The sequence below is a fragment of the Lepisosteus platostomus genome, chromosome 7 (genome assembly GCF_059453375.1).
Source record: "Lepisosteus platostomus isolate fLepPlt1 chromosome 7, fLepPlt1.hap1, whole genome shotgun sequence".
NCBI lineage: Eukaryota > Metazoa > Chordata > Actinopteri > Semionotiformes > Lepisosteidae > Lepisosteus > Lepisosteus platostomus.
The window spans coordinates 35112587-35139263 of NC_142617.1; the positions used below are offsets into that span (position 1 = coordinate 35112587).

The following is a 26677-nucleotide window of genomic DNA, read 5'->3' on the forward strand; positions in this document are numbered from 1 at the left end:
AAATCTTTACTACTTTCATAAAAGATTTCTTCAGCACTACTGTATCTGTTTTAACAAGTGGATATGCAGAGAACATGCTGTCATGTCTTGAGCAGATCTCAAAAGATATGAAAGAAACTACCAAATCAGGAAATCATCAGTCATGCCCAAAAGGATCCATCCCATAACATGATAGGAAAATAAATCACATTCTAAATTTTAGGACAATCTGATGCAATTTGACAAATAGTGCAATTATCAAACCAAACCACTAGTGTTTCAGTGAGAAAACAAACTGTCACCTGAGTGAGGACCTATTATCTCCATCATCAAATGATTTCCAGTGAGAGATTCAGCTGATAAAGGCTGAACCCTATTTCCCTATATCCAGAGATTGAAGGATCAAATCTGTGTTGCGGTATTAGCCGAGTATACAGTACTCACAATCTCACAATTGGCCCACAATCAGCCAAACACAACCATGGTAAGCAAGTTTCAAAGTTGAGTTTCATCAGCTACTGTAGATGCTCAAATGCAACTCCTGTGTAATTTTGAAATTTCTATTTGTATGTATATTAATAATTTATAGTCTATCGTGGAGGTACAGTATTCATAGTCTATGGTCACAGCACTAATAAATGTAACTTGGCTACCTATCCACGAGCAGTTTGCACCAGGGAACACAACCTGTTTTCACCCAATGGGCAAACATATTTCAAGTGATTTTGGACAACTTCAAATGTTTTTTTTTATGATTTCAAGTGTAAAATGAGATTCACCTTTTACCCTTCTCATATTTCATTTCTGTTGTGTTTTTCTGCTTTTTTGCACTTGTTCTGTCTAGATTTGCAACCTGTCAGCTTTTACAATTTCTTAGAGAAAAAAAAAAACAAGAGTAAATGTTGCTCAGGAGCCAAAAGCGATCAAAAGCAGCTCTTCATGGTGCAGGCAGGTGATAGAAGGGCAGGAGAGAGAGAGGCCTTAATGGGACTTTCTTTCCACAAATAACTCCCTGGAATGAATTCAACTGAGAGAACAGTCTGTCTCCTCACCTCCTCACCTCCTTCCTTGCCCTCTCAGCCAGCCCTCCAAGGAGAATCCAGCTCTCTGCCTCTGAAGGCGCTGCTGAGAACTATAGCAATAAGCAACTGGAAGGGGGAAATAGATCAGATTCCCATTGCACAGTGGTAGGATCCATTTCAGGATTTCAATAACTGCATGATACTGCAAAAATTTCTACAAGAGGTGCTGGAGATTATTTTGAGATTATTGTCTTATTAATTAGTGAATTTGCATAATGAACAAGGTATTTGTTAGACTTTGTGATCCATTAGTACATTATGGGTATGAATATTAATTAGCCTTTGCTAAACCACAAAATGTTGGACACAAAACCATCTTACAACTTTTGCCTTATATTATATACTGCATGTACATGCCGTGTGTGTTGATACATAAGAACATAAAAGTAATCAAGCACGACAGCAGACTTCCTCTGTATAACTAAAACACTTCAGGACTTCTAGGTCTGCAAGGTGTAAAACTCTCATACTCTGATTTAACATTCCTGTCTAGTGTAGGTGCTAAACCCTGACAAAGAACAAAAGATTTAAAAGTTTTAAAGATCTCACAGAACCTGCTTCATTTATTCTTTATATTTTAAAGACTTTCACTGAGTCCCCACCTTAGTCCTTGTTTGCTGCATAGATGTAAATGACTTTAGACAGCTGTCATCAGTCAATGAGATGTCTTGTGAGAACAGACATGATTAAATTCTATATTCTCCACCTATGTTTGAGCCTGTGCTACAGTCTCAATCCTAATCACCAGCCGAGAGCTCTCACATTAATTTTATCACGACTCATAAATTTATCATTGGTACTTTAATTACTTAGCACTTCTGTTTTTTAATGAATTCCATTTCGTTCTTCAGAATTGTTCAATTCTGAACATTGACAGCATCATACCTTTCCTGTTAGTTATACGTTGTCATTAAAAGCTGAATGCATTTTATTAATCTTCACTTTTCTGGAACCCACTATAATTTAGTATTGATGGTCTGTAATGAAGACATTACTTATATCTTCTGTACTTTAGTATGTGGTATGTGAAATATATGTAGTACCTGAAAACAGGTCTAACATCCTGATCCTTGTATGAGAAATTAGAGTAATTAGTGTTATGATGGCAAGGTTGTTTCATGTTTCTATTAAAACCGTTTTGCATGTTTTAATGTTGAAAATGTAAGTTTAAAAACAAGGTTGGCACTTATGTTTTATCGCCTCGAAACCTGTGACATTCTTTTGACGCTGAGTTTTCTCATTCTGTCAACAGGACTATTCAGCAGTTTAAAAGCTTAGGAACAGTTGAAAAGTGAACAGTCATTTTGCTCTCTTTTATTAGGACAAGTTTTTTTCCCCCAAAGTAATGTTTATGAAAGGTACTCACAACATCGACATGTTTGAACTAATTTATTTTCAAGCACAGACATACAGTACACATTCTTATCTTAAACACCTTAAGTCCCCAGGGCAGGGTAATTACCACTCACTCAGATGATTGAATGTTTAATAAACTTCAAAGAGGTATCAGTCATGAGAACAGCTTATTAAAACATAATTTATTACATTAAGTTAATTAGCAAACAAGCTTGTTTCATATAGAAGGTTTCTAATTCCACCCGATCTGGAGTTACTGACAATGTCAGTCACCCAATCAGTTCACCTGTGTCAAAATCAAGCCAGGTCTAGGAGACAAGTGAATTTCATAAGCGCATCCTTCCCTACCTGCACTGTCAACCTCTCATTCCTCTTAACACTTTGAGTCTATAGCACAGAAAACAGCCCGACGTGTGAGCTACGTATACATAACTGACATAACTCTTCTTGATAACACTACAAAGTTCCTGTCTGGCTAAGGGGGGTAGAGGGGACTGTAGCACAGCAGTCACAGCTTACTTTGAGCACATCCTCGTTCAGATAGCCCAGATAATAGCACAAAGCACCTAATAATAAGTCTCAGGCTCAAACCATTGACATCTGTGCTAAAATGAGGCGAATGAGAGATGGGGGGAATTGGCATGAGATTACTGTACCTAGACAATGGAGAACATTTAAATCTACTGTTATCGCAGTGGGAGATAATGATAAAAACATGATTGCTTTTGTTTGTGGATTGAGTAAGGATACTATTTTACAGAGCCAGAATAATATAAAGAGGTATAGGCCAGAGAAACCCATGATTCCATTTTCTTTCACATAATTACATTTTAAAGTTGCTATTATTGTCCACTGCACATCGGGAGTAGTAAAAACTGCATACTACTGTTATTTATCTAGTTTATCTATGCTGTTTATATGAAATTAGCAACTTAAAGCCCAAGGAGAAAAATACATATAACTTTCTTCATTATTTTAAATGAGTCACTGGACTCTTGGCTTCATCTGTTCTGATAGCTAGCATACTAGCAATGAGCAATGCAACCTCAATCTTTATTTTTTAAATAGCATTTGTGTTATCATTAACTGTCCTGGTGGAAGTAAACGTTTTTCTTTCTGCTGATTTAGTTATTACTTTACCATTATGTCTGGTTAATATTTCCAGTAACAGCAGCAGCGTGAGAGCACTGTCAGTGTGCAGTCGAACTCTAGTAAATATTAGCCTTACCGCTACAGATGTTAGCTCCTCTCACTTATTGTATCATGTCTTTTTCTTCCACTTGCTTTACAGAGAAGGAAATTTGTTCACACATATTGCCTCCACAGCTACTGTTCTGCCAAACCTTTGATCATGGTCATATATACATATAGTTTGCTTTAATCACAGCTCCCAGCTCCAGAAAGTAATCCATTTCGAATGGGCAACTTCAGCTATGACCCCCGGTTTGTCAAGGCCCATGTGCCCATATGTGTAGTGATAAGACAGCAAAAATATCTCAATTTTTCCCTCGCCTGCCAAGTCTCCGTCTCATCCATCTTCATCCAGAGCTAATATTTAACTTATTCAGGCTCCCATTTCAATTAAACTGCCATCTGGGGCTCCATTTAGTAGAATGTACAATGTACCCTTCACTCTCCCTGAAAAAAACAAATCCTGCATCACAGAGCTCACAGGCAAAACCAGACCTGCACCAGAAGGTGTCACTCCAAATATTGGGAAACCACCCCACCTGCCTATATCAGATAGGCTTCTAATGGCAGAAATGTATGGTTGTCCTGGTAAGAATGGGACATAAGTTCTTATCTTATGGGTCCAGAAAAATTCACAAAGGTCAATCCTATTGGAACCAGTGGAATGTGTAGTTTCCACACACTATTTTCCTCACAGTCACAACTGGAGAAGATCGTGCTAAAAGAATGAAATATAGAATGGATCCTGTGCTGCACACAATTTAAAGCCTTGCAGAATACATACAGTCCTGTTCAAGCAGTTCTTGCTGCTCTTAGCAGTCAAAATCATTCTTTGGTGGGGTTCCTAATATTATGTCCAGAGAGTTTCGCAGCAGTGTTGATTTGATCATGCCAGCTGGATTGTTCGGGTTAACCAACATGCCCCATTCCCCCTGCCTAACCCACCATACCCCCAGTTAGTCTCCAGTTTAACTCCATATCTTAATCAACACAGTCTGCAAGCATCACGCTCTGCCACATGCAGGAGTGAATGTTTACTAATAGTACAAAAAAGTACTTAGTGTAGAGTAGTCAGCAAATTTAATCACAGCTGAAAAACTATAACACATAGCATTGTTTCAGACTGAGGAGGCGATACTTATTTATGAACAACTGGTTCAAAATTCTGCAGGTTAGAAAACTTGAAATGCATGTCATTTCAATATAGTAGGGTTCTAATGTTCTTTCCAAGTGTCTCTTGCTTTTCTTACCAAAGGATCTCCAAATGCTTTGGATACACAGAAGGAGTGAATCCTTTTCAGCCATGACTGAAATGCAGCACCCACCTGGGTGACCCACAGGATCCATTCTCTGCCAGCCATCCCAATACACAGCAGATCAGGTGGAGAAATTCAGACCTAGAGTGGAATTTAAAATGAGTTCCAGGGAGAACAGCCCAAGCAGTGCCATGGGATCTTTGATGACCCCAGAAACTTATTTTAACATCTCTTGAGATGGACATCATATGACATAGTGTCTCCAGTCACCAAAGTGGCACATTGATTGGATACTGTGGGTCAGATGCAAGGGCACCACCTACGCTCAGATTTTTTGAAGACTAGTGGCTGAACAATACAATTCATTCATTTATAACAAACAAAATCATTGACACTGATGTATCCATTAATCCACCAAGTATTTATGTGTAACCTGACTTTGTTAACAACAGTGCAATACCTTAGTAATTAAGTAATCAGTTGATATCAGGTAGTACAATATTATTAAGTCTATGTTCTGTTTATGTATTACTGTATGTGTTATAAAAGATTTCTAAATAGAATACACAAATCTAAGCTAAAAAGAACAGAAGCAAAAAACGCCTTGTTAAGAAAACAAAGTACATTTTCTAACTTTTCTCTCTGTTCTTATTTTTTTAAATCCGTCTCTCTTCATAATTGAAATTCTTTTATTACTATCATCAAAGCACAGAACATTGAAGAGAGTGCCACTCTCTGGACCACGTTTACGATAATTGATACTTTTCTCGGTTTTATGAAATCAGATAGAGGTCATCCTTGAAAAGGCCTTGAGGATGCCACCCTTTCATCTTCATTCTCCAGACAAGTCCTGAAAAGCTGCTATGTGCCTTTTGAAATCTTAAAACTCCTATCTGTTAAATCACAATTCAGATTGGCCTAGGTCTAACTCTTTGTCAGCACTCCATAGAATGTACGCCCAATTATTCTCACACAAGGTCACCTTCTACAAAGGAATTTGTCTCGCATTGCACTTTAATTTTAAAACGTTATTATACAAGTTGGATTTTCAAATATTTTTAAAATATGTCCTTTATAAATTTCTTAGTTTTGGGTATGGTAAAAAAACAGAAGTAAATTTTAAAGAATAGCCTTTATCACAGTATATTTCTTTAAATTGAATCAGATCATTTCAAGATATGCAACCCTACATAGAAATCCACGGTGGCAGAAAAAAGTTTTTAATGACGCATCATTCAACTTTTACAATCCAGAATGTTTGTCTTTGCAAAACTTGCTGCTTCCTGTCTGTTGTGATGCGGTCCCTAAGCTGTGGTGTGAGGAGTCTGTCACCCACAAAGATGCCCCAGTACCCCAGGGAGACTTAATTTCCCACAACAAAAACAACAAATTAAATATAACCTTTTGTATTAGTGCACAGTCAGCAGAGGCCACCTCTTTCTGATGTTATCTCAAAACCAAGCAAAAAATAAACAAAAATGCAAAACACGTAAAGATGAAAAGATTTCAACTAAAATATTTGATTGCAACTTTTACACAGCAAATAATCAGAAAATAAGGAAAATCACAGTTCTTCGCTACAACAGAGAAAACTACCAGCCTGAACCTTGGGGCTAAACTGCCTTGGGGAATAGAGACAAACAGACCCAACTGTGTCCTCTATCGAATTCCCATAACTGAAGACTGAAGAAGGAGGGTTTATCACCTGTCTCACCATCTTGAATCCCACATACGGAGCTATAGATCATAGCACTCACATTTTCACAATAATTTACCATAATATAATCAAGTTCAAGTTCAAGTTTATTGTCATTATACTCATATACAGGTATATGGTATAACGAAATGCTATTTAGCTAGCTCTCAGATGATAAGTAGTACAAAAAAATTACAATATAATTGTATAATAAAAGAAATAGACAGAAAGAGAAAGAGACAGAGACAACAGGCAATGTGCAAAACAACAAAAGGTAACAGGTAATGTGCAAAACAACATCAGATGTACAAAAACATACATCAACAGAATGAAATAAAGGATAGAAAAATTATTGGGAGTGAACTTTTTGACATGTAAGGTAGAGGTAGATTTCAATGTGTGTTTGAGCTTTTGATTAGAAAGAAGGCACTGTGAGGTTCAGATTGTAGGTGAGAGAGGCTGGGAGTTTAATAGTTTGATAGTGTGGGGATAAAAACTGTCTCTGAGTCTGGTAGTCCGGGCCCAAATGCTCCAGTACTGTTTTCCAGATGGTAGAGGGTCATACAGTATGTTGCTGGGGTGTGTGGGGTCTTTGATGATGCTTAGAGCTTTCCTCAAGCACCGTCTGTCATAAAAGTCCTGTATAGATGGGAGGGCAACCCCAGTGATGGACTGGGCAGTTTTCACCACCCGCTGTAGGACTTAGCGGTCAGCAATACTGCAGTTGCCATACCACACTGTGATGCAACCTGTCAGTGTGCTTTCTGTAGTGCATCTGTAAAAGTTAGAGAGGATCTGGGGACATATCTTAGCCTTCTTCAACCGTCTTAGGAAGTACAGGTGCTGTTGCGCTTTCTTGATCAGACAGGTGGCATTGAGAGACCATGTGAGGTCCTCGGTGATATGGACACCAAGGAATCTGAAGTTACTGACCCTATCCACTTCAGTCCCATTGATGTGGATAGGGGCATGTCCGTTTTGCAGTTTCCTGAAATCAACGATCAGCTCCTTGGTTTTGCTGACGTTGAGGGTGAGGTTGTTGTCATCACACCAGGTTGTAAGGAGATTGACCTCCTCCCTGTAGGCCCTCTCATCATTGTCTGTGATCAGACCTACAACTGTGGTGTCATCGGCAAACTTGATGATGGAGTTGGTGTTGTGTTTGGCCTTATAGTCATGGGTGTAGAGGGAGTAGAGTAATGGACTAAGTACACACCCCTGGGGGACCCCAGTGTTCAGAGTTAGTGTGCTGGAAGTGTGGTTTCCAAGCCTGACAGCCTGAGGTCTACCTGTCAGAAAGTCTTGAATCCAGTTGCAGAGGGTGGTGTTAAGACCCAGTGCACTGAGTTTCTTGACTAGTTTCTCTGGAATGATAGTGTTAAAATATATGAAAATTAGCATGAACCAAGATCTCTCTTTTTCAACAAATAACCCCAGTAGAAGTAACTATCTATTTGTGTGATGCAAAAAACCTGAGGAATTGCAACTCTTCCAGGAAATGGGGTAGCTTCTTTTGCAGGATTGGCACTGGCTGTTAGTGGATCCCCAAGATCCTTTCTAGAAAATCCTGGTGACTCTCTGAAAGACCCGTTTCTCTCTTGATTGTGTTCACAGACAATGTATTTCCTTTCATTGTGGTTTTTCTGTTTCTTTTCTTTTATAAATCTTAGTTCCATAATTTGCATTGTCTTTTTATCAGCTTGAATGCAGGGGATAGGCTCCTGTTAAGCTTAAAAAAGGGGGACCCCCTCATCTGCACTGGTATTCTGATATCATTTGATTCAGCTGAAAAATACTAATATAAAAATGCTTTTTGCAGGGACAAATGTCCCCCCCTCAGCTCCCCACTCATCTTCTCCTGCCTTGTGAAGCAGCAGAGTAACAGAGTAAACCACACCACCAGCACGCTGAAAGCCATCAATCACTCAGAGAGAATGGCTAAACACGGAGAGATAGCAAGACCCAGGATGGAAGAAAATGACCCATTTATGAAAATCAGCTCAGTAATAAGGCTTGAGGCAGACTGCTCATATGTAACACCCAGTTCTTTTTTTTTCACAGAAAAACGGCCCCTGCCTTTTAATTTGACAAAAGTTAGAATCACCAGTTTTTTTATATTGATGAATACCTCTCCCCACAACCACCTACAATTGGGAATTACTAATTGTGTGTTTACGTCTCAGCTCACAGGGGGAGAATGAGGAAGTCTAGACAGACAGGACGACACCATCTTTATGACACTGTACAATTATATTCACAATCACAGTCACATACTGGTACAAGCCTACAACATCTGGATCTTAGAACTCATCCTGCAATTATTACTCCTTTACCAATTGAACCACTGGGGTAACCACCGGATATAATCTTTTAAACATCTCTTTGTGTGTGGTAGAAAAAGGTTTTGTACATTCCGTTCTGGATATGGTTTGTTCTGAAATACATGTACAGGGGGCTTGAATCAAATAGTCCCTCTCCCAAATCTGTTCAAACAAGCTTAATTTACAAGCCCTCTGTGCAGTTATTGAGTTGTATAAAAAATTATACCCTTAATAGATTATTTTTATTCTGGTAAGATAATGCCATGTTTTAGGGAGTGTTTTGTCAAGAAAATAAGAGTGCAATTTTATTTTATTTTTTATTTGTTTGTAAATTCTAGAGGAAGGTTTCTAGTGTTTGAGATTTGGCAGTGTGATCTATTCAAATGTCAAAGGTTCAGCAAGCTTGGGCCTGGTCAGTAGATCTCCATGACAAACCAGGCTGCTGCTGATAGTAATGTCAGTGGACTAGAAAATGGCAGTATTACCTCAGGCTACAAAAACTACTATATATATATATATGATTTAACTGCTTCAGATTGTAAAGCCCTCCAAGTAGAAGGTTTGTAATGTCCCACACTGCTTCTCTTAAAGTGGTGGGACTAATAGATGTGAGAATGTGTCTGAGCCGCACCATTACCTAAACACTGGTCGAAATCACCAAATTGCAGAGTACCACTGTCCAAATCCCACTTTATGTTACAAAGGAACAAGTATTAGGTTTATTCCATGCTGAAAAGAGAAGAAGGGAAACACAACGTTTTGGCTGCAGAGCTAGTTCGGATATGGTGACGTCATCGCCCTCCCTGCGCATAGCAGGGACCTCAGCTGCCTGGGTTGAGGAACGTCTCCTTTAGCTCATGCGGCTGCTTCCCTGTTGCGTTATGCCAGAGACCCAGGTTTGCGCCCCAGGTGTTGTGGGATGAAACGGGTAGCAGAGGTTATGAGCCCGTGTGGAACTGCATAAGTCATAGGAGCCTTCTTTGGGTGTGAGGGGAGGGGAGGCTCCACAGCTGAAATGTTGTGTTTCCTTTCTCGTCTTTTCAGCATGGTATAAACCTTTACTTGTTCCTTTGTAGCCTACGCATGCTGACGCAGCTACCTACTTGAACCACTTTATGTTAAGTAGGTTCTGTCCATATAGCTCATTTTACAATTAGAAACTCATTGATCCAAGGATTTCTTCCACCTTTGTGTTGAAAGACAACGAATCAACTGAAAACTTGACTAACTTACCAGATTTACCAGAATTTAGATCACTGATATAAAATAAGAAGTGCAGTGGTGCTCGTACAGATCCCTAATTAAATCCACTAATTACAGTACATCACCCTAGTTTGTGCATTTCACAGATTCTCAATTCAAACACACAAATTTACCAAATTCCTAACACAAAAAAATCAAAATCCTTCTGAAAATCCATATGCACTATACATTGTGTGTGTCCATTACAATTACTGTTTACCAAAGAATGCTAACTAGAAATTAAACTATACCTGCCCTTTCTTAATCCACACTCATTCAAGGCCCCTCAGGACAATTCCGGGTCACTCAGATGACATCTTGTACCTCCAGCAACCTTATTTACTGTATCTTTTGCAGTAAATGCCCAGCCATCTACATTGGGGAAACAGGAGGGAGACACTTGGAGATGGCTTCAGAGAATATGTTTGGACTGTGAAGATTAAGATTTCTCCAAGCCTATTGTTTCTCATTTCACCTCTGATGGCCATGATCGCACTAATCTCTCCGTCTGTGTTCTCAAAGATGTTTTTTCCTAACTCCTACATCAGAAAGACTACCGAAACTAAAATTATCCTGCAGCTAGGTTCTCAACTTCCCCCTTCTCTCAAAGACAACTAATTTTCTTCAAAATTCTCTCTATTCATTGTAGGTTTCATTTCACACCTATCCTGACTTCACACTTACCTGATTGGCCACTCTGTCTGTCTCCTCCTACCACCTCCCGCTCCTCCTCTCTCCCAGCTTTTGTTCTCCTGCTACATTACCTTTGCCTACTGCCTACACCTGAAGGAGGCTCCAAGGCCAAAACTTTGTGTTTATTTTTCTTCTCTTTTCAGCATGGAAACTTGTTCCTTTTCTTAATCCATGTTGACTATTCTCTTATTACACCTTATTTCCATATACAGTAGGTGGTCCTATAGTATAGTTTTACTTGTTGTATCCATTATCTTACCTATACTAAATGTTAGACTTATTGGGCTATAATTACTGGGTTTAGTTTTGACACTCCTTTTATGGAGGGACACTTCAGTCCTTGGTTACACTGTATTTGTATGGTTTCAAAGTCTGGCAGCCTATTAGCAGCTTGCCATTTGACACCATACCTTGTGGCAGGTTGGGAACTTTGCAGGACTGTAGTATTGCCAGTAAGACCGGTGCGAGTGCTTGTGATGTTTTTGCTACTTTCTTTCACGTGTGCAGTAGGCAACTTATATGTTTATATATACTGTATATATGTTTTGGAGGATGCGCACGCAGTCTGCATCCTTAAGAGGTGCTGCTTTCTAGGGCTGCAGCTGGAAGTCAAAGTGATTGATAGTTGCTGATTCCAAAAATGGCAAGGACGTATAAAAGTAAACATAACTGGTGATTCCAAATGAGAAAAAACAAGTTTATTGAACATTGGAAAAACAACCAAAAAGAAAGCTGTAGGCTTTTGCTGTGACTACAGGGCTCTCTGCAGGAGAAGGTGAGTCATGCCACAAGGGAGGAATGCTACAGAAGTTGGATTCCTGATCACGCAGCAAAATCTTATCTTTATTGTTTTCACTTAGTGAGCTCCTGTGGTCTGCAAAACCAACAGGGCCTTGTCACTTATTCTTCTGTATAAACAAGCAGGTTTTAATGTTTGCTTTTGCAACACTGCAGCTCAGTCAAGAAATCCGACGAAGGGAAAAAAAAGTATGTTTTCATTTTCCTGGCACAGAACAGAAAACCGCCATATGCCTTTCAAATAAGGTTTTGCATGTTACGGCCAATGCCATTCTTAATGAAGACTTCACATTGAACCAGTTTGTCAGTTAATGTGGAAGCAGAGAACATCTGAGTCTTTAATACATAACCAGGCTCTCCCTAGAGCAACTGCAGAAACATGCAGCCCTTCCTGTGACCCTTTAAGCCTTTTATCTTACCTGCCCAGAGGAAAACTAAACCAACCAACCATGGGATCACAGAGGGGTTTCCCTGAATTACTGAAGTACAGGTACAGGTTTTCAGTTTCTCTTCTGAGTGCTGATGGGTCAAACTAGAAAATAAGTGCAGGCTTGCTGAATGGCTTTCTTATGTCCTTATCTAATGGAAAACAAGGTGACACAGAAAATGTCTGTCAGAGCATCAGACAGTAACCGTGCTGTGAATCAGTCTTTTTCTTGACCAGTCCCTGTTGTTCTCTGTTAATGACAAACTCATTTAAAGACCAGCTGATTCTTTCCCTAAGAGGGATCCTGACAACGATATGCTACCTGTGGCCTCTCTAGTGAAAGCTTAAATGACATTATCATTCAATACCTTTGCAATTCCCATTCCATCCTCTGTAATTGACCCATCACTTTCCTTTATACACTTCACTTCTGATATTACTGTTTAACCATTGGGAAAAAACACTTTGTGCAGGTTTACAAGATTTGTGACATGTGTGATGTAGTGCCCAAAAGTGGTCAGAATAAATTATACAAGTACCTGCATACTTTTATCACCTCCTGGGTTTCCTGGACCATTTTTATTGTGATCACCTTTTATTTTTATATTGCAATTAGAGAACCAACATACAAATAATAACAACCCCCCTTCCCTAGGAACAAAATCCTTTCCTCTCCTAACATTGTCCTGACCCTATCAACTCTCATCTCAAATTTTCTCTCTCCAAGAATAGACATCTTTCTTACATTTCCCCAGATCCCACTCCTTCAACCAGCTCAGTAACTACTGGATGGTGACAGGACCAACAGTGCTCTTATGTTTTCTATAGTTGTCTCACAGAGACAGAGATTAGTATTAGGGATTCCTTCTGTGGTGCTAAGAACTGATGCAGTAGACAGCTCCGTTTGGGCAATGTCAAAAAAGGCAGGGGTCCACACGTGCCCAGGAAGGGAGTGTGGCATCTGCCAACTACAGGCCATCGTGCTATTAACAGCAGTAATGCCAGCCAACCATACCCTTTCCTGTGTTATTTCTGTGACCAAAATGGAGATACTCTACTTCAGCACTGTTATTAGTCTCACACAAATCCTTTCCTAAAGCACTAGAATATCTATCTATTCCCAGACCATATGACAAAATGTGCCTCTTGCCAAGAAATAGTCTGTAGCTGTATGAGATACCTTGACCATTTTTATTATTGATTTTCTGGTAAATGTATGGCTAGAGTATGCAGAGCTGTGAATGCTCCTAATTATGCAGTAAAAGACCAGAAAAATAACCACTGTAAGCATTTTAAAGTGCTCTCTGTATGCATTTCATTGATGGTATAGTTTTGCTGAAGTTAAAAGGCTTTCTGCATAGTTTCAGCTGGTACTGTATCTCAATACATCCTGACAGCTTATCTCAGTCTCTGCCTACTGCTTATTTTCCACTTCTTAGCATAGCAATGATTCAGCATTCTCTCTGGTCTATTTGATGTTGTTTTTTTTTGTTGTTTTTTTATTATTTTCGAGCCTTGTGACATACTGATGTGGAATTATTTTGGATTCCGGTTCAGTTTTGAAAATTATCGATTGAAGGGGTCTTCTTCCCTACATTTTATGGGATTTTTGAAGAAGAGACAATTTCACTGGAGAGAAAATGAGTAGACCTATGAGATGGAACAATTAATTATCGGAGCTAGGAGGAAGGAGGCTGAAGGTGGGGGTTAAGATTGCAATGAAATCTAACTTGTCCACACTGAAAATTGAACACAGTCAAGCACATTTAATGTGATGTAAAAACTACTTTTTTCATTCAATGATTTGGCTGCCTTCTGATCTTATTAAAGCATCTAGCAGAGTAGTTTGCACAATGAGCACCCAGTTATCTACGTGCTCTCTGTTTCTTTCTTATTTATCTGAATGAGAAAACACAGATTTCAAGCTGTATTTTAAACTGTTTCACCACAATGCCAAAGTCTGAACAGCACTTTCCTCACCCCCTGTTCTGGCAACAAGTTATCAAAAAAAAGTCTTCCAAGAACTTCTGAAAGGAACTGGTCACGTAGTTCAAATAATAGCAATGAAAGCAGGAAGCACAAGGAAGAATCATAGTCATACCAGATGATCATGAGAGCTTACTTGATTTTTTTCTCCTTCACAGAAAGCAAGGTTGGCAAGGATAAGGGTGGCTAAGGCAGGCAGCTCCAATGCATTCCTCCATAGCAAGAGAAATGGCCTCCTAAATGAAGCACTGGAGCTCATGGTAAGTATTCCATTTCTCTTTGAAAAGCTGTCTTTATTGCTCTTGCCTTTGTACTTTCATCCTGTGCTATGTCTGAGCTCAATCAGAATCTGATTCACTGTTTGTTGTACTAGGGAGAGGCTCAGTCTGTGCTCTGCTATGGCCAGCTTAAAACTGCACTGTACTAGGGCCAGTTTCAGTCTATGTTGCACTGTATTAAGGTCAAGGTGAATGTGGACTTTAATAGGAACAGAGTGCAAGTGTTTCTACTCCTCTTAGCCCTGGTTGATCCTGAGTAGAACTGCAGGGATCCTTCTGCCATATTTTAAAGCACAATCAATCAAGCAGTACAGAGAGTTTGGCCATATTATAATAAGCAGTATACAAGAGATAACTGAAAGTACAAAACACAAAGAGCAACCACAGTACAAGCTCAAAGCACAAAATGGAGCATGTACAAACATTTGAAGTGGAAACCCAATACAAAGTTAATTATCTATCCATCTCTGCAAAAATCCTTGCTGTGGTGTAAATTTGAGTCTTCTGTGTGACTTCATCTGGCCCTGAATACAAAACACACAATACGGCAAAGAAGTGCCCTTTAGCTAGTAATATTGTCTCATGCAGAGTAATGAACATTTAAACATGAGGTGCACAAAGAAAGTTCACGCTGTAAAGACATTCAAAAACTTAAATCTGAGAGCTTTGTTTGAAGAAGACAGAAGCGGTCACATCTCATATATCTCCAAGTAAAATAGATGACAGAGCTCTCAGTGAGCAGCTATGGCATTTTAATATTTTATTTCACTCAGCCACCTTCCATTAAAAATGAATTATATAGCCAAAGAGTAATGAAATCAGACTGGACCTTTTGTATTCTCCAGCTTTAATGCAATTAGGAAAAACTGAAAATGAAAGCACTTATTACATGCAGAAGAACTGGAAAAGGTTTCATTGTTTTTTTCACTTTTATTTATCCAGCAATGAACATACTGTAGTGGAATTGCAAAGGCCTACTCCCTGTGTTCGAACTGAATACAGAACAAATACTCTAATTAGCAATTAATTATCAGTTTTCATCTGGGTGCCCACATTGTAATTCAATAGCACTGAATGTAATGTAATAGCAACGATGCCCTTGCTGACATAGTTTTCTTTTCCTGCCTGGTGTTTAACTGTGATGTTTATATTCTGTCTACAGCAAAAAATGGTCTGTGGATATGGGAGAACTCTGCCAGACTAACTGGGACAGACACACATGGAATTGAGAACCTTTACAGTTTTGTATATAATAATAATAACAATTGCTTACACTTATATAATGTTTTTCTGGACACTCCACTCAAAGTGCTTTACAGGTAATGGGGACTCCCCTGCACCACCACCAATGTGCAGCATCCACATGAGCGCTCACCACACACCAGCTATAAGTGGGGAGGAGAACAGAGTGATGAAGCCAATTCAGAGATGGGGATTATTAGGAGGCCATGATTGGCCAGGACATCAGGGTTATACCCCTACTCTTTTCAAGAAAAGCCCTGGGATTTTTAATGACCACAGAGAGTCAAGACCTTGCTTTTACGTCTCATCTGAAGGACGGCGCATTTATTTTGCATATATACAGTAGATACATGCAGATACAGATTTCTCTTATATATGCAAATTCCACATGGTGGGAACATAGTTGTAGTGGTCTAGCTGCTTACTCTGGGTTTGCATTGAAAATGCCTTTGTACATCTGAAAGGATAATATCTTGCACTTTTTAGGGTATTCTACTGACCAGAAATGGACTCAAACACTTTTCACTCTTTCTATGTCACCAGCAAAACAATGATGCTACTGTAAATAGAAAACAGGTGTACAAGCTGCAGAAATTTGAAAAGAAAAGTGTATAAATGTCAATTGAGATGGCATTCATTGTAGTTTAATGAAGAATTGAACACCTGAACTGTTTGCAAAACATGCTGCTGTCTTCATTCCTGAGCTACCCCCACTTTGTCTGGGGTTCAGACATCAGGCATCAGATGCCTGGCCAATTAAAATAAATCTATAGTTGGGGCAACTGTGGAGGTATTTTGTTGCCAGGTGGCAGAGGAAGCACAGTACCATGTGCATACGTGTGTGGGAGACAACAGCTGAGAGAGCTTTCCAGCAACATTATTTAAATGCCACTTGTTTCAATGACCTAGGGTCAAATCAACACAGCTTTGTCACCCAGAGCTTCAGAGGCAATCAGGAAAACAGCAGGGAACTAGAAGAACCTCAGCCTGCAGTGGAGCATTTGGTTCGAGATGACAGGGCTCTGATTTCAAAGTAACTGCGTAGGGGTGTGCTATTTTGACATTAATATTGATCTTACTACTCTGTGACATATACTGAAAGATATGTTTGAATTCCTACACATAAAACAAAAGAAAAGATGTATATTGTCCAATTAGTACAAAACTTACAATAGATCTGTGATGGGAGAAATTAAAGATCCTACAGGCAGACTAGATTGCTGGAATCTGCATGCTGCAAGAGATAGTTATGGTGATCCGTCAGTGATCACCAGGTGGACAGCTTTGAATTAAATTCTGAAGTTAATTAAAAGAAAAAATATTCCTCTCTGTCATGAATTTAAGAGCATAAAGCTCCTCCTGAGCATCTATTACAATATACCATGATAGATATACAGTGAAATAGTGGAAGAGGACACAGAGGTGTGGTAATGTATGTTACATAAACTGAGAAACCATGGAAAATCAAAGTAAATGTCTGGTGTTAGAAATGTAAAACAATATGTTATGATTGTTCAAAATTGCAGGTTGGAGAAAGAATGTCAAGCCTGTAGTTTCTCTTGTTCAGTTAGTTTTTGTTTCTTTAATCTCAGCCTTTTCTCCAACTGAATCATTTTCCACTGCACAGCTCGGACACTGCTTTTTCTCCATCCACCCACAGCTCTATGCCTACAGAAGTGCCTCCTGTTCTCTTTCCTGAATCACCAGAGATGCATACCAGAAAATAGATGTGCATTGCTTTCAAAATAGAATTAGACTCAAACAGAGCAAGAGGATCCTGCACACAGAACAGGCACGATTTCTCATTATTTTTCCATTTAAGGGCTTCTAGTACCCGTGTCTACGTTTTAGTAAGCTCTTTGGGCTGTTAAATGATTGTTGCATTCTTGGCTGGAAGACTTCAGCAGGGGGTTGTGGTCTGGGAGACAGACATGCACATGAGATGATAGTGGGCACGCTGTGTTTTTCAGGGATCCACAGAGGAGGAGCAGCAGCTGAGAAAATCCACCTCCGTCATAGAAAGTCAACACCACCACCTTCTGCACTGTCTGGAGAAGACTACTGTGAGTGAGGCTGCCAGCTGCACTGTTACACCATACACTGTTATGCAACACTGCTCCCAACAACAAGCACATGCCCAGCTGGATTTATTGATCTTTTTATCCTTCTATGTCTTCATCCTTCCATCTCTCAATCTATTTGTATATGTGTATAGCAGTAGCCCTAATATATTGAATTATTCATCTTTTCTTGATATACCTTAAACTAACCATTCATCCATTCTCTAACGACTTCACCCAATTCATGGTCGCAAAGGGGGGCAGTATATCTTGACAAGCCACAGGCACAAGGTATTGTACTGCCTGGATGGGATGCCAGTCCATCATAGGGCACACACTGACACAGACACACCCATGCTCACACCGGGGCCAATTTTCCCAGAAGCCAATTATCCTACCAGTACGTCTTCGGACTGTGAGTGAAAAAAAAGAGCCCACATGAACAAGGGGAATACATACACAGATACAGTAGCACCCCAGGTCTGGAATTGAACCCAGGGCCCCAGCCCTGTAAGACAGCAATGCAGACTACTGTGCCAACCACCTTGAGGTGTCTGTTTTGTAAAACCAAAAAATAATATTGCCTGAAAAAGTGAACAAAAAGAAAACAAGAGCAGGAGTTCAAACCTTAAATAATGATACAAAATGGAAACACTGACAAGGTTACAACAGACAGGTGTGCAGCATCTGTGGTCCTTGTGGGAACTTCCTCTGCTTTTTAAAGAAGCCCAATGTGCCCCCCAGGCAGCTGGCTGAATGACTGTCCAAACAACACTGTTGCCACACTCCAGTGCTGAGGTCCACTCCAGTGGGCAATCCCTGGCACGGAGCTGGCATGACCACAGGTAGCAGGATGCTCCTCCTGAGTGTTTCCAGGGCATTTGGAACATCAAAGATCTGATTATTTCAAAAGCCAAAGATGACTGAATGTAGTTCTGAGTGATTGTTTTCTAAGTGTATCCAGAACTGTTTTTTAACTGGAAGCAAGACATAGAAATATAGTTGTATGATCATGATGACAGAACAGGACTTCTATATAGTTTAACTTCTAGCACATTTAATTCAGCTGCTACCATTTAAAAATAAGAGGCTGTGATAGACACAGCATTATCACCCAGATAAATATAAGGATTTGGAGATGTAAGGTGCAGCACAGGGCAGCTGCTTCCTCTTAGTAAGTTCAATTCCTGGGTCCTATCTGTGCAGGCTTTGTATACTCTTCCCATGTTCACATGGCTTTCCTCCAGATAGTCTGTCTCCCTCCTACAGTCCAATGACCAACTGATAGGCTAGTTGGCTTCTGGAAAAACTGGACCTGGTGTGAGCAGTGTGCATTTCTGTGGGTCTGCCCTTCGATGGACTGGCATCCTGTCCAGGGTGTATCCGACCTTGCACCCTTGCATCCATTGCTGGGTTAGGCTCCAGCTCCCCCACGACTCTGAATTGGGTAAAGCTGTTAGAAATTGGATGGATGAGGGTCTAGTAAGCACCCACTGTGGCCATCGCTAAAGAAACGTTTCATAAGACTGCTTGGAGTTTTGCTAAATTCTGTCTTCATTCTTTCCTGATGCATCTCCTGACATCAATCAATGGTACTAAAATATCTTTCCAGAAGCTGTTTGTAGAACATTGAGCTGGCAGTGATCACTGATATTCTCATAAAAAACAGGATGTGAATATAGCTCTGAGCTCAAGAAGCAGGATATCACAAATAAAACACATACTTAGTAGATATAAATTGGTGTAGCTCTGCCATATTACAATGAGCAGCTTTGACACAGAGATGATACTACCGTGACAAAGGCAACAGACAAAACAGACTTTATTTTTACTCATATGATTGTAATCAGGCAGAGTTCTGTAGCATTGGTAAACCATCCAATCTGAGATACATCGATGCTCCTTTCTTTTACCCATTAAAGATGAAAAAAATCAGAACATGAAACCATTGCAATTTTAATAATAGCAAAGCTTCGCTAAGGCTTCACTGAAATCTATTATTAATGCAGATCCATTCAAACCCAAGCATGAAATAATTTGCATTGCATCGCTGGCAGTAAAACTGTCCCATTTTCAAGTTCTCCACTACAAAAGTCTCCAAAATCCACTGATGTTTGTTAATAAGTAATGAGGTGTTAATTTTCTATGACGGAGAACTTGCCCAAGTGCAATTAATGCTCGTTTAATGTGCCTAAACATTTATTAACAATATTGAGTGAAGATCAGAAGCAGCTCTTTTGCCAAATAAAATTAAGTAGGCAGATACAATGTATAATAAATTAATCTGCCTATACACTGAGGCTAATCCAATTCTCTTTTACCATTACAGAATGGCAGGCAGTCTGAATTGCACTTACTGAAGGATATGTTTCTATATTTTGAATATGCTATTGTGATTCTCTAACATTATTTATCTAATGTGCATTCTAACTGTTCCAGGCAGAGGAATTATGGTACCTGATACAGTAATAAATTTATCACGCTTTTATCAGGATTTTTCACAAGGAATAGATCCAATAATTATTTGTATGCCTGGTGGCAAGAACAAGATTTTTTCCAACATATAGGTACTGCATGACTTTGACCTTCAGAAAAGAGACGGGAGAGGAAAAGCTCCAGTTTTGGAGCTGTTCACCTCTGAGACCCTATTGGGTTTTTTGCTCTGTGTAACATGATGAGGCATGGCAATAGTATGAGGCAGCTGCAGAGCAGGGCACCAAGAGAGTGATTGTGTCCCGCTCCACCTTCATGGGCAGAACCACGAGTTTGTGGACGAGCAGGTGTACGAGCAGAACTGCCTGGACAGCACCCTGCAGAGCTACCCATCCCGCAGCCCCTCCCTGTCCAGTCACCACGGCCTGACCTCCTCCTGCTGCTCCCGCCGCGCCAAGAAGACCACCCACCTGCCCAACTCTAGCGTGCCCGCCACCCGGCTGCGCAGCCTGCAGGAGCTCAGCGCCATTCACATCCAGTGTGGTAACCAGCCGCCCCTGAGCACCAGGTGAGAGAACCACAGCTGGAGTCCGGCATTCAGGGATGGGAGGGCCTGGGTTTTTTAATCTTCCTCTAGATCCGATGTTTCATGACAGGATCCACAGGCTTATATTTGATGGAAACGTGCCCACCTCACTTTTTAGTCAGCCCAAAACCTAAAATGTAAAGGTTTTGATCAAAGCTGGATTTTTCCCAGAAAGAGAATGCTTCCTGTGCCTGAAAATGAGGAGCTCCCATTAGAGGATTGTAATGGTCATTGTCAAGGGTGACCTTTACTTTGGAATCAGGCTGTAATTGCAGTTATCTACACCCTTAAAAAGAAGCTCAAGGTTTTCTTCAGTTCTTTGTTTTCCATTCATCAGCCTAATGAGGGGGACTGTTTGAAGTTGAATGTTGTTTTATTTGCCTCATTAAGTTGATGAATGATACATAAAAGACATGAAGAAATGCTTTTCTCGTCTCCTCCGGGAGGCAGGGGACCTGTGAGATGACTACTGTGAGACACCACACCTCAGCTGTAGCATCAGAAAAAGTTTGTGTGACCAGCTGCACTCTAAATAAGGTGGCGTGTGAGTCCTGAGTGCATTAAAACTCACAGGAACTGAAGAGTAGGGGGTAAGGTATCTGTGGTCACCAAAGCTCTTCTTAGTTGCAATCAACAAACCTGCTCTACAAGAGCCAACTCCGTACCCACCCTTTGTATATCCTAAGCAAGCCAAATTCCATAGTATCAGAATGTGTTTGCCAACCCTTCACTAATTATGTAATAATTAACAAACTCCCCCCAAGGACCTGCACACCACAAGCACACCACTCACTCCATCAGAGGTCTTCAATTGCTTGACTACTAAAGGATTCTTTTCAGCACCTATAGCATCAGTGATACAACAATGACTTGGGAATTTATTCCCTAGATTCATTATTCTCTGGGAAAATGAAATCTAGTACTGAAGCTTAATTTACTGTAAAATTTCAGTTCCTCCTAAAAGCAGCGGCCAATGGAATGTATTAAATGTTTATTTAGTACAATTTTCCCGGATGAGGGAGTGGCAGGCTACGAAAGAGGACAAGGCTGAGAACCCCCCCCCCCCCCCTCCTTGTGAGGAATGAACCAGGGAGCTGTTGAAAAGGTGAACATGGGATGGAGCGAGGGAGGGGTGTGGGGTGTGAGACAGAAGCACAAAAGTGCTCAGTAGGCAAGATACTAACACGCAGGACAGTAGAAGTGGGCAAAACTAGGAATTTGACCTCATACCAAAGGTCTGTTTAAATTTAAAAGTTAATGTCAATCCTAGTCTTAGCAGTCATTTACTGAAGCTGTGTCTGCTCTCAGCTGTAGTGTTTCAGACCTGAGGGGAAACTTGCATAAATGACTAAAGACTTAAGAGTTCTACTTCTGTTTCAGCCGATCCAGCCTGAACATGAAGTCAGATGAGGCCGTGCGGCTCAACTGCAAGAGCTCCCAGGTTACCACTGCAATCATCAGCATCCCAACTCCCCCGGCAACCACCCCCGAGGGTGAGGGCAACAACCACCCCTCCAGCCCCAGCATGCACACCTCCAGCAGCTCGAACATTGTCAAGGTGTCAGCACTGTAAAAGAGCCTGGCTCAAATTTTGGGTCCCAACTGAACCTGCTGCACAGTAACATTCAATAGAAATGGACAAACGAAAGAAAGAAATACGATGGAAAAAAGCAAACGGAATTAATTGTGCCTGAAAGACTGTCCTTAACAGGGAAAAGAGGACAAAATAAGGAGGCCTTTTGGGCTGGTGTTTGAGAGTTGTCAGAAGAACCAGTTTGAGCCATTTCAAACATCCAGTGTGTTCTACATGATAGCGTTTCCACAAAGAAAGTCACAAGACACTGTGCACTAAGCACCTTTCCTTGGCCAGCTGGCTTTTTAATGACTTCAAAAGAAAAGAACAAGGGAACGATTTGAAAAAAAAGAACAGGATAGTTGCTGGTGTTTTCTGTTTTTTTCCCTTTGTTTAGATTCATATCGTTTTTCGTCAGAATATTACCTTGATATAGAAAAAAAACATATATCATTTACCAAAATCTTTTTTTAAGTATTATTTTATTTTGTTCTAGAGAAATGAAAAAAAAAAGATAAAAAAAGCAAAACAAGGTAGGAGCGTCGGTCACAGAGTTGTTTGTGGATTTTTATTTTTATTTTTGTGGGTGTGTGTGTGCGTGCGAGGACTACTTGTACACTTGACTCAACACAGGACTCTCATAGGCTCGCCACACTTCAGCAAGGTGCTGCTAGAGGAAAGGTTCTTGTGAAGACATTCTAGTGTCTAAAGTTCCCAGTAAAAGCCTTCATTTCTGTAATTAAGATGTGCTGCTTTTCACAGGTACAGTTATGTACTGTACATATCATTTTAAGCTCCAGAACGATCCTCCCAACTTCCAACAAACTGCAAGACCACACTAATGGTACTTCTGGACTAACACAGAGGTGTTCTGGCAATCTGGCAATCTTTTTGCATTGTTTCTACACTGCACTGAACTTCGGTGACCTGAAAAACAGCAGAACATCAAGCTAAAAAAAGCATGAGGCATTTATTGAGGTTTTAGGCAGAGACATGTCCTGAACCACACCTCAGCACCAGATTCTTTGTCAATAGTGTTAATAGATATTTTGTATTATTAGCCATTGTATGGCCAAGCAGTGGCTGTTTTCCCCCATTTTAACATTGTCTAGTGCAAATCCATTGCCCATTTTGACAAAAAGAGATATGCTTTCTCTAGTCGTTACATTGGGATTTTTTAATTGTCGGGTGTGCTCTCTGTGTATTAAATTTTCAGTATTTGTATTTTTTGCTGCCTTGGTGTTACTGACTTCTTGGTCTTCGCTGTCTTCTGGAAAACCTTCAGCTCTCCACAACACGGCAGAATTGAAACAATGAAAATCTTTACCGCTGCAGAACTGAGCTTAAAAACTGTGCTTGACCAGCGTCCTGTGTCCTGTCCTGTCTTCTGTGAAAAAGGCTTCTGTGTTGTCGGCCTTTTTTGCTCTGCTCTTTTTTTATTGCAATTTTATACCAGAAGGTGGGACCTGAACCAAACTGGACTGTGTGTCAATGCTCTGGAGTGTTTTGGGGGTAAAACAAAGACACAATTGAGCAGGGTTTCTTTGTTTTCCCACTTTGGGGAGTTGAGAGAGCATCTCTCATCGGCCTCAACGAGAATTTCCACTTCCAGAGCATCAAAAGGTAGAAGGTGCTTTTCTAATCTTTTTGACTTGGTATCCATGACTCCTGAAAGGAATGAAAACGTGTCACTGGCTGGAATTGTGCATTCTCAGCCTAGCACCAACCTGAGATGGACTGGGTGCTTTCCATCACTGCCTGTTCAGGAAAAAGTGTATGCAAAGTAAATGCAAATGACTGGGACCAGTTTCACTGCTTAACTGCCACATCAGAATAGCAGGTAATGTGGTATTAATAATATGATCCCATATATAGTTCGCAAATGACCATTTCTTGTTTTGTTGTCTCTCTTTAAATTAGATCCCTTTGATGCTGTCACTGACTACAGTGTATTCATCCAAGAATTTTACTTATGAAGTGGACTATATTTTCCAGTTTTCAACACCAAAAATCTGCTTTTCAAGATAAATCGGTGCGTCATGCCCACTTACCGTTAAAACACTCCTGATTTTGCGACAAGGTGAAACAGATCAGATCTGTCCCGATCTGGAGTAAGTCAGGAAGCTGTCCATGGAATTCCATAAGATGTAACAGCTGTAATCATCTCATATAGCATGAGAAGCACAAGAGGAGGAAAGGGCAGAAAATATCTTCTAAAATTAAATTTTAGGTCCAGTTCTGTAGACTGGCCAGTGTTATTATTTTAAGTTGTAAGGGATGTCATTTTTTGGTTGTTGAAGGTGTTAACCCTAAGAGTGCCAATGGATTTGTGATGCCCATCGCTTCCATTGTGAAACTGTAGACCAAATGCTGAATGGAGCCTCCCATAGATCCTAAAACCTCCTCTCATGTAATAACTAAGTTGCTTACAATAGCCATTCTGTTTCTCTCACCTACGAGACATGTCTGACACAGCATGGAGCCACTGATCCTGAAGTTTACTTAAACAGTAAATACCACTGTGACATTTACATTAAAGTAGAATGAACTGATCTTTGATTACAAAATAACATTTCTCTGATTATGCCCTTTAAGAAAGTTTCCCCTTCTTTTCCCTTCTTTCCTCTTATTTCCCTGTTTTGGTGTTTTTTCTTCACACGTCTCCATCTAACATTCGCATCAAAAACTGTCAGATCAGATTTACCAGAACAATAGTGTTCTGGAATAGCAGGGGCAAGAGACTTGCACACTTTCCCCTTAAAGGGAGTGTATCTTAAAGCCACCCACTCTTCTTGCACCAACTCACGCAGGTGAAATACATTTGGAAGCTTAAAACACTCCAGATTGTGTCCCTGATGTGTTACACTAGGTGATTCTCCTAGTAGCAATTATTCTTTGCACTGAAGTGTAAAATACGTAAGACCCCCCATGGACACAATTTACCTGTGTAGAATAAGGAACCCATTCAGTAACGTCATCATTTAATTCTTCACCACCACATTTTAAGCAAAAATGGTCTGAATTGAGCTCTGAGGATTCATAAAGTGGACTAAGTGGTCTGCAACTTTAACCTTCCACCTGTTCTATGTGCTTTTGTGCTGATTCCTCTAGACTGATTGTGCCATCATAAAAGAGTCACTTTCCACAGAGTGGGAATCATTAGCACAGTGCGTGTCATGAAGCATGAAGAGTTTCAACTTGCCCTGAATATTCCTGAAACTCTCCTGATAGTACACTTTGACTGTAATAAAGTACAAGCCCTTTTATTTGCATAGATCTCTTAATTGCCTAATAGGCAGATACCCACCATATTGAAATGAGCAGCTTTGGTCAAACGATGAGTTACATTACCAAGCACAATCAGGAGTAAATTCAAACACAGTAGGAGATACTTTAAGTCCACAGGAACAGAGTTGTTAGGTACATTTTAGAATTCTACAGAACTCTGGTGAACAGTGCTCATTTTAATACGTCAAAACTGTGTTTTTCTTCTTCCCAGATAACCATTTAGGGTCATATTCAGCTGCATATACAAAGACAAAATGCACAAATTGCAGACTTGTCCAAAATGTGTTCTGTACAATACTACCCTGCCCAGTACAATAGTCTTGACCAGATACGTTTACAAATAAACTAACATATATTCAAGGTTTTGAGCTAGCTGCTAGCTGGCTTATGTATTCATTGGTTAAATTATCCAAGGAGAGTTCTCGAAAAAAAAATTCTGGCTATTGTTTTGAAGGTGAATAAATAATAAAACAAGAACAGTAAAATGTGATGGATTTGGTTTAGAAGCCCTTGTACATTCATTTGGGCATATATTCGAGAGATAGTTAACTGTTCATAGTTGTTTTGTTTTTTTTGCTTCTCTCTAGTTTGGAATATGTATGTTTTGGACTGAGTGCATAAAATTAAGACCTGTGTTTCAATGTTGCACAATTTCATAGACAGGTGATCTATTTCTATCGCCCTGGAGGAGTGACAAAGGAAAGCGAACCGAAAAAATCTAAATGCACTTGTCCCCCCTCCTTTTTTTCTCCTGGTTGCTGTGCATATCCAGTCAGGTGTTGTATATCATTTATGACTTTGTCTTGTGTCACTACTGTGATCCGCCTGATAAAGATCTGTATATCTGCCACAAATACAAACCTGTGGAATATAATCTTCATATGGCTGTGACTCAGTTCTTTGCAAGTGTCCTGTTTCCCCTTTTCCTTTTTTAATACAAAAATATGTATAATAAAATAGGGAACCATGGTGGTGCAGAGGTTTGTACTTCCGCCTTGCAGCACTGGGGTTCTGGGTTCCATGTGTGGAGTTTGCATGTTCTCCCCATGTTCACATGGATTTTCCCTGGGCTTTCTCCTACAGTCCAAAGAAATACTGGTAGGTTAATTGACTTCTGGTAAAATTGGCCCTGATGTTAGAGTGTGCACTTTTGTGTCTGTGTGTGCCCTGTGATGGACTGGCATCCTGTC

At 40.1% G+C, this 26677-nt stretch overlaps 1 protein-coding gene across 1 annotated transcript in view; it reads left to right on the forward strand.

Annotated features, from left to right (window-relative positions):
- Positions 1 to 26361, forward strand: part of kcnd3 (potassium voltage-gated channel, Shal-related subfamily, member 3) — a 159581-nt gene extending 133220 nt beyond the window's left edge. Inside the window, exons 4-7 of the mRNA XM_088639987.1 lie at positions 14186 to 14287; positions 17518 to 17610; positions 20364 to 20608; positions 22007 to 26361. Of these exons, the coding sequence (XP_088496113.1) occupies positions 14186 to 14287; positions 17518 to 17610; positions 20364 to 20608; positions 22007 to 22199 (633 nt within the window). The 3' untranslated portion in view covers positions 22200 to 26361. The remainder of the gene's footprint in view (positions 1 to 14185; positions 14288 to 17517; positions 17611 to 20363; positions 20609 to 22006) is intronic.
- Positions 26362 to 26677: the final 316 nt, after the last annotated feature.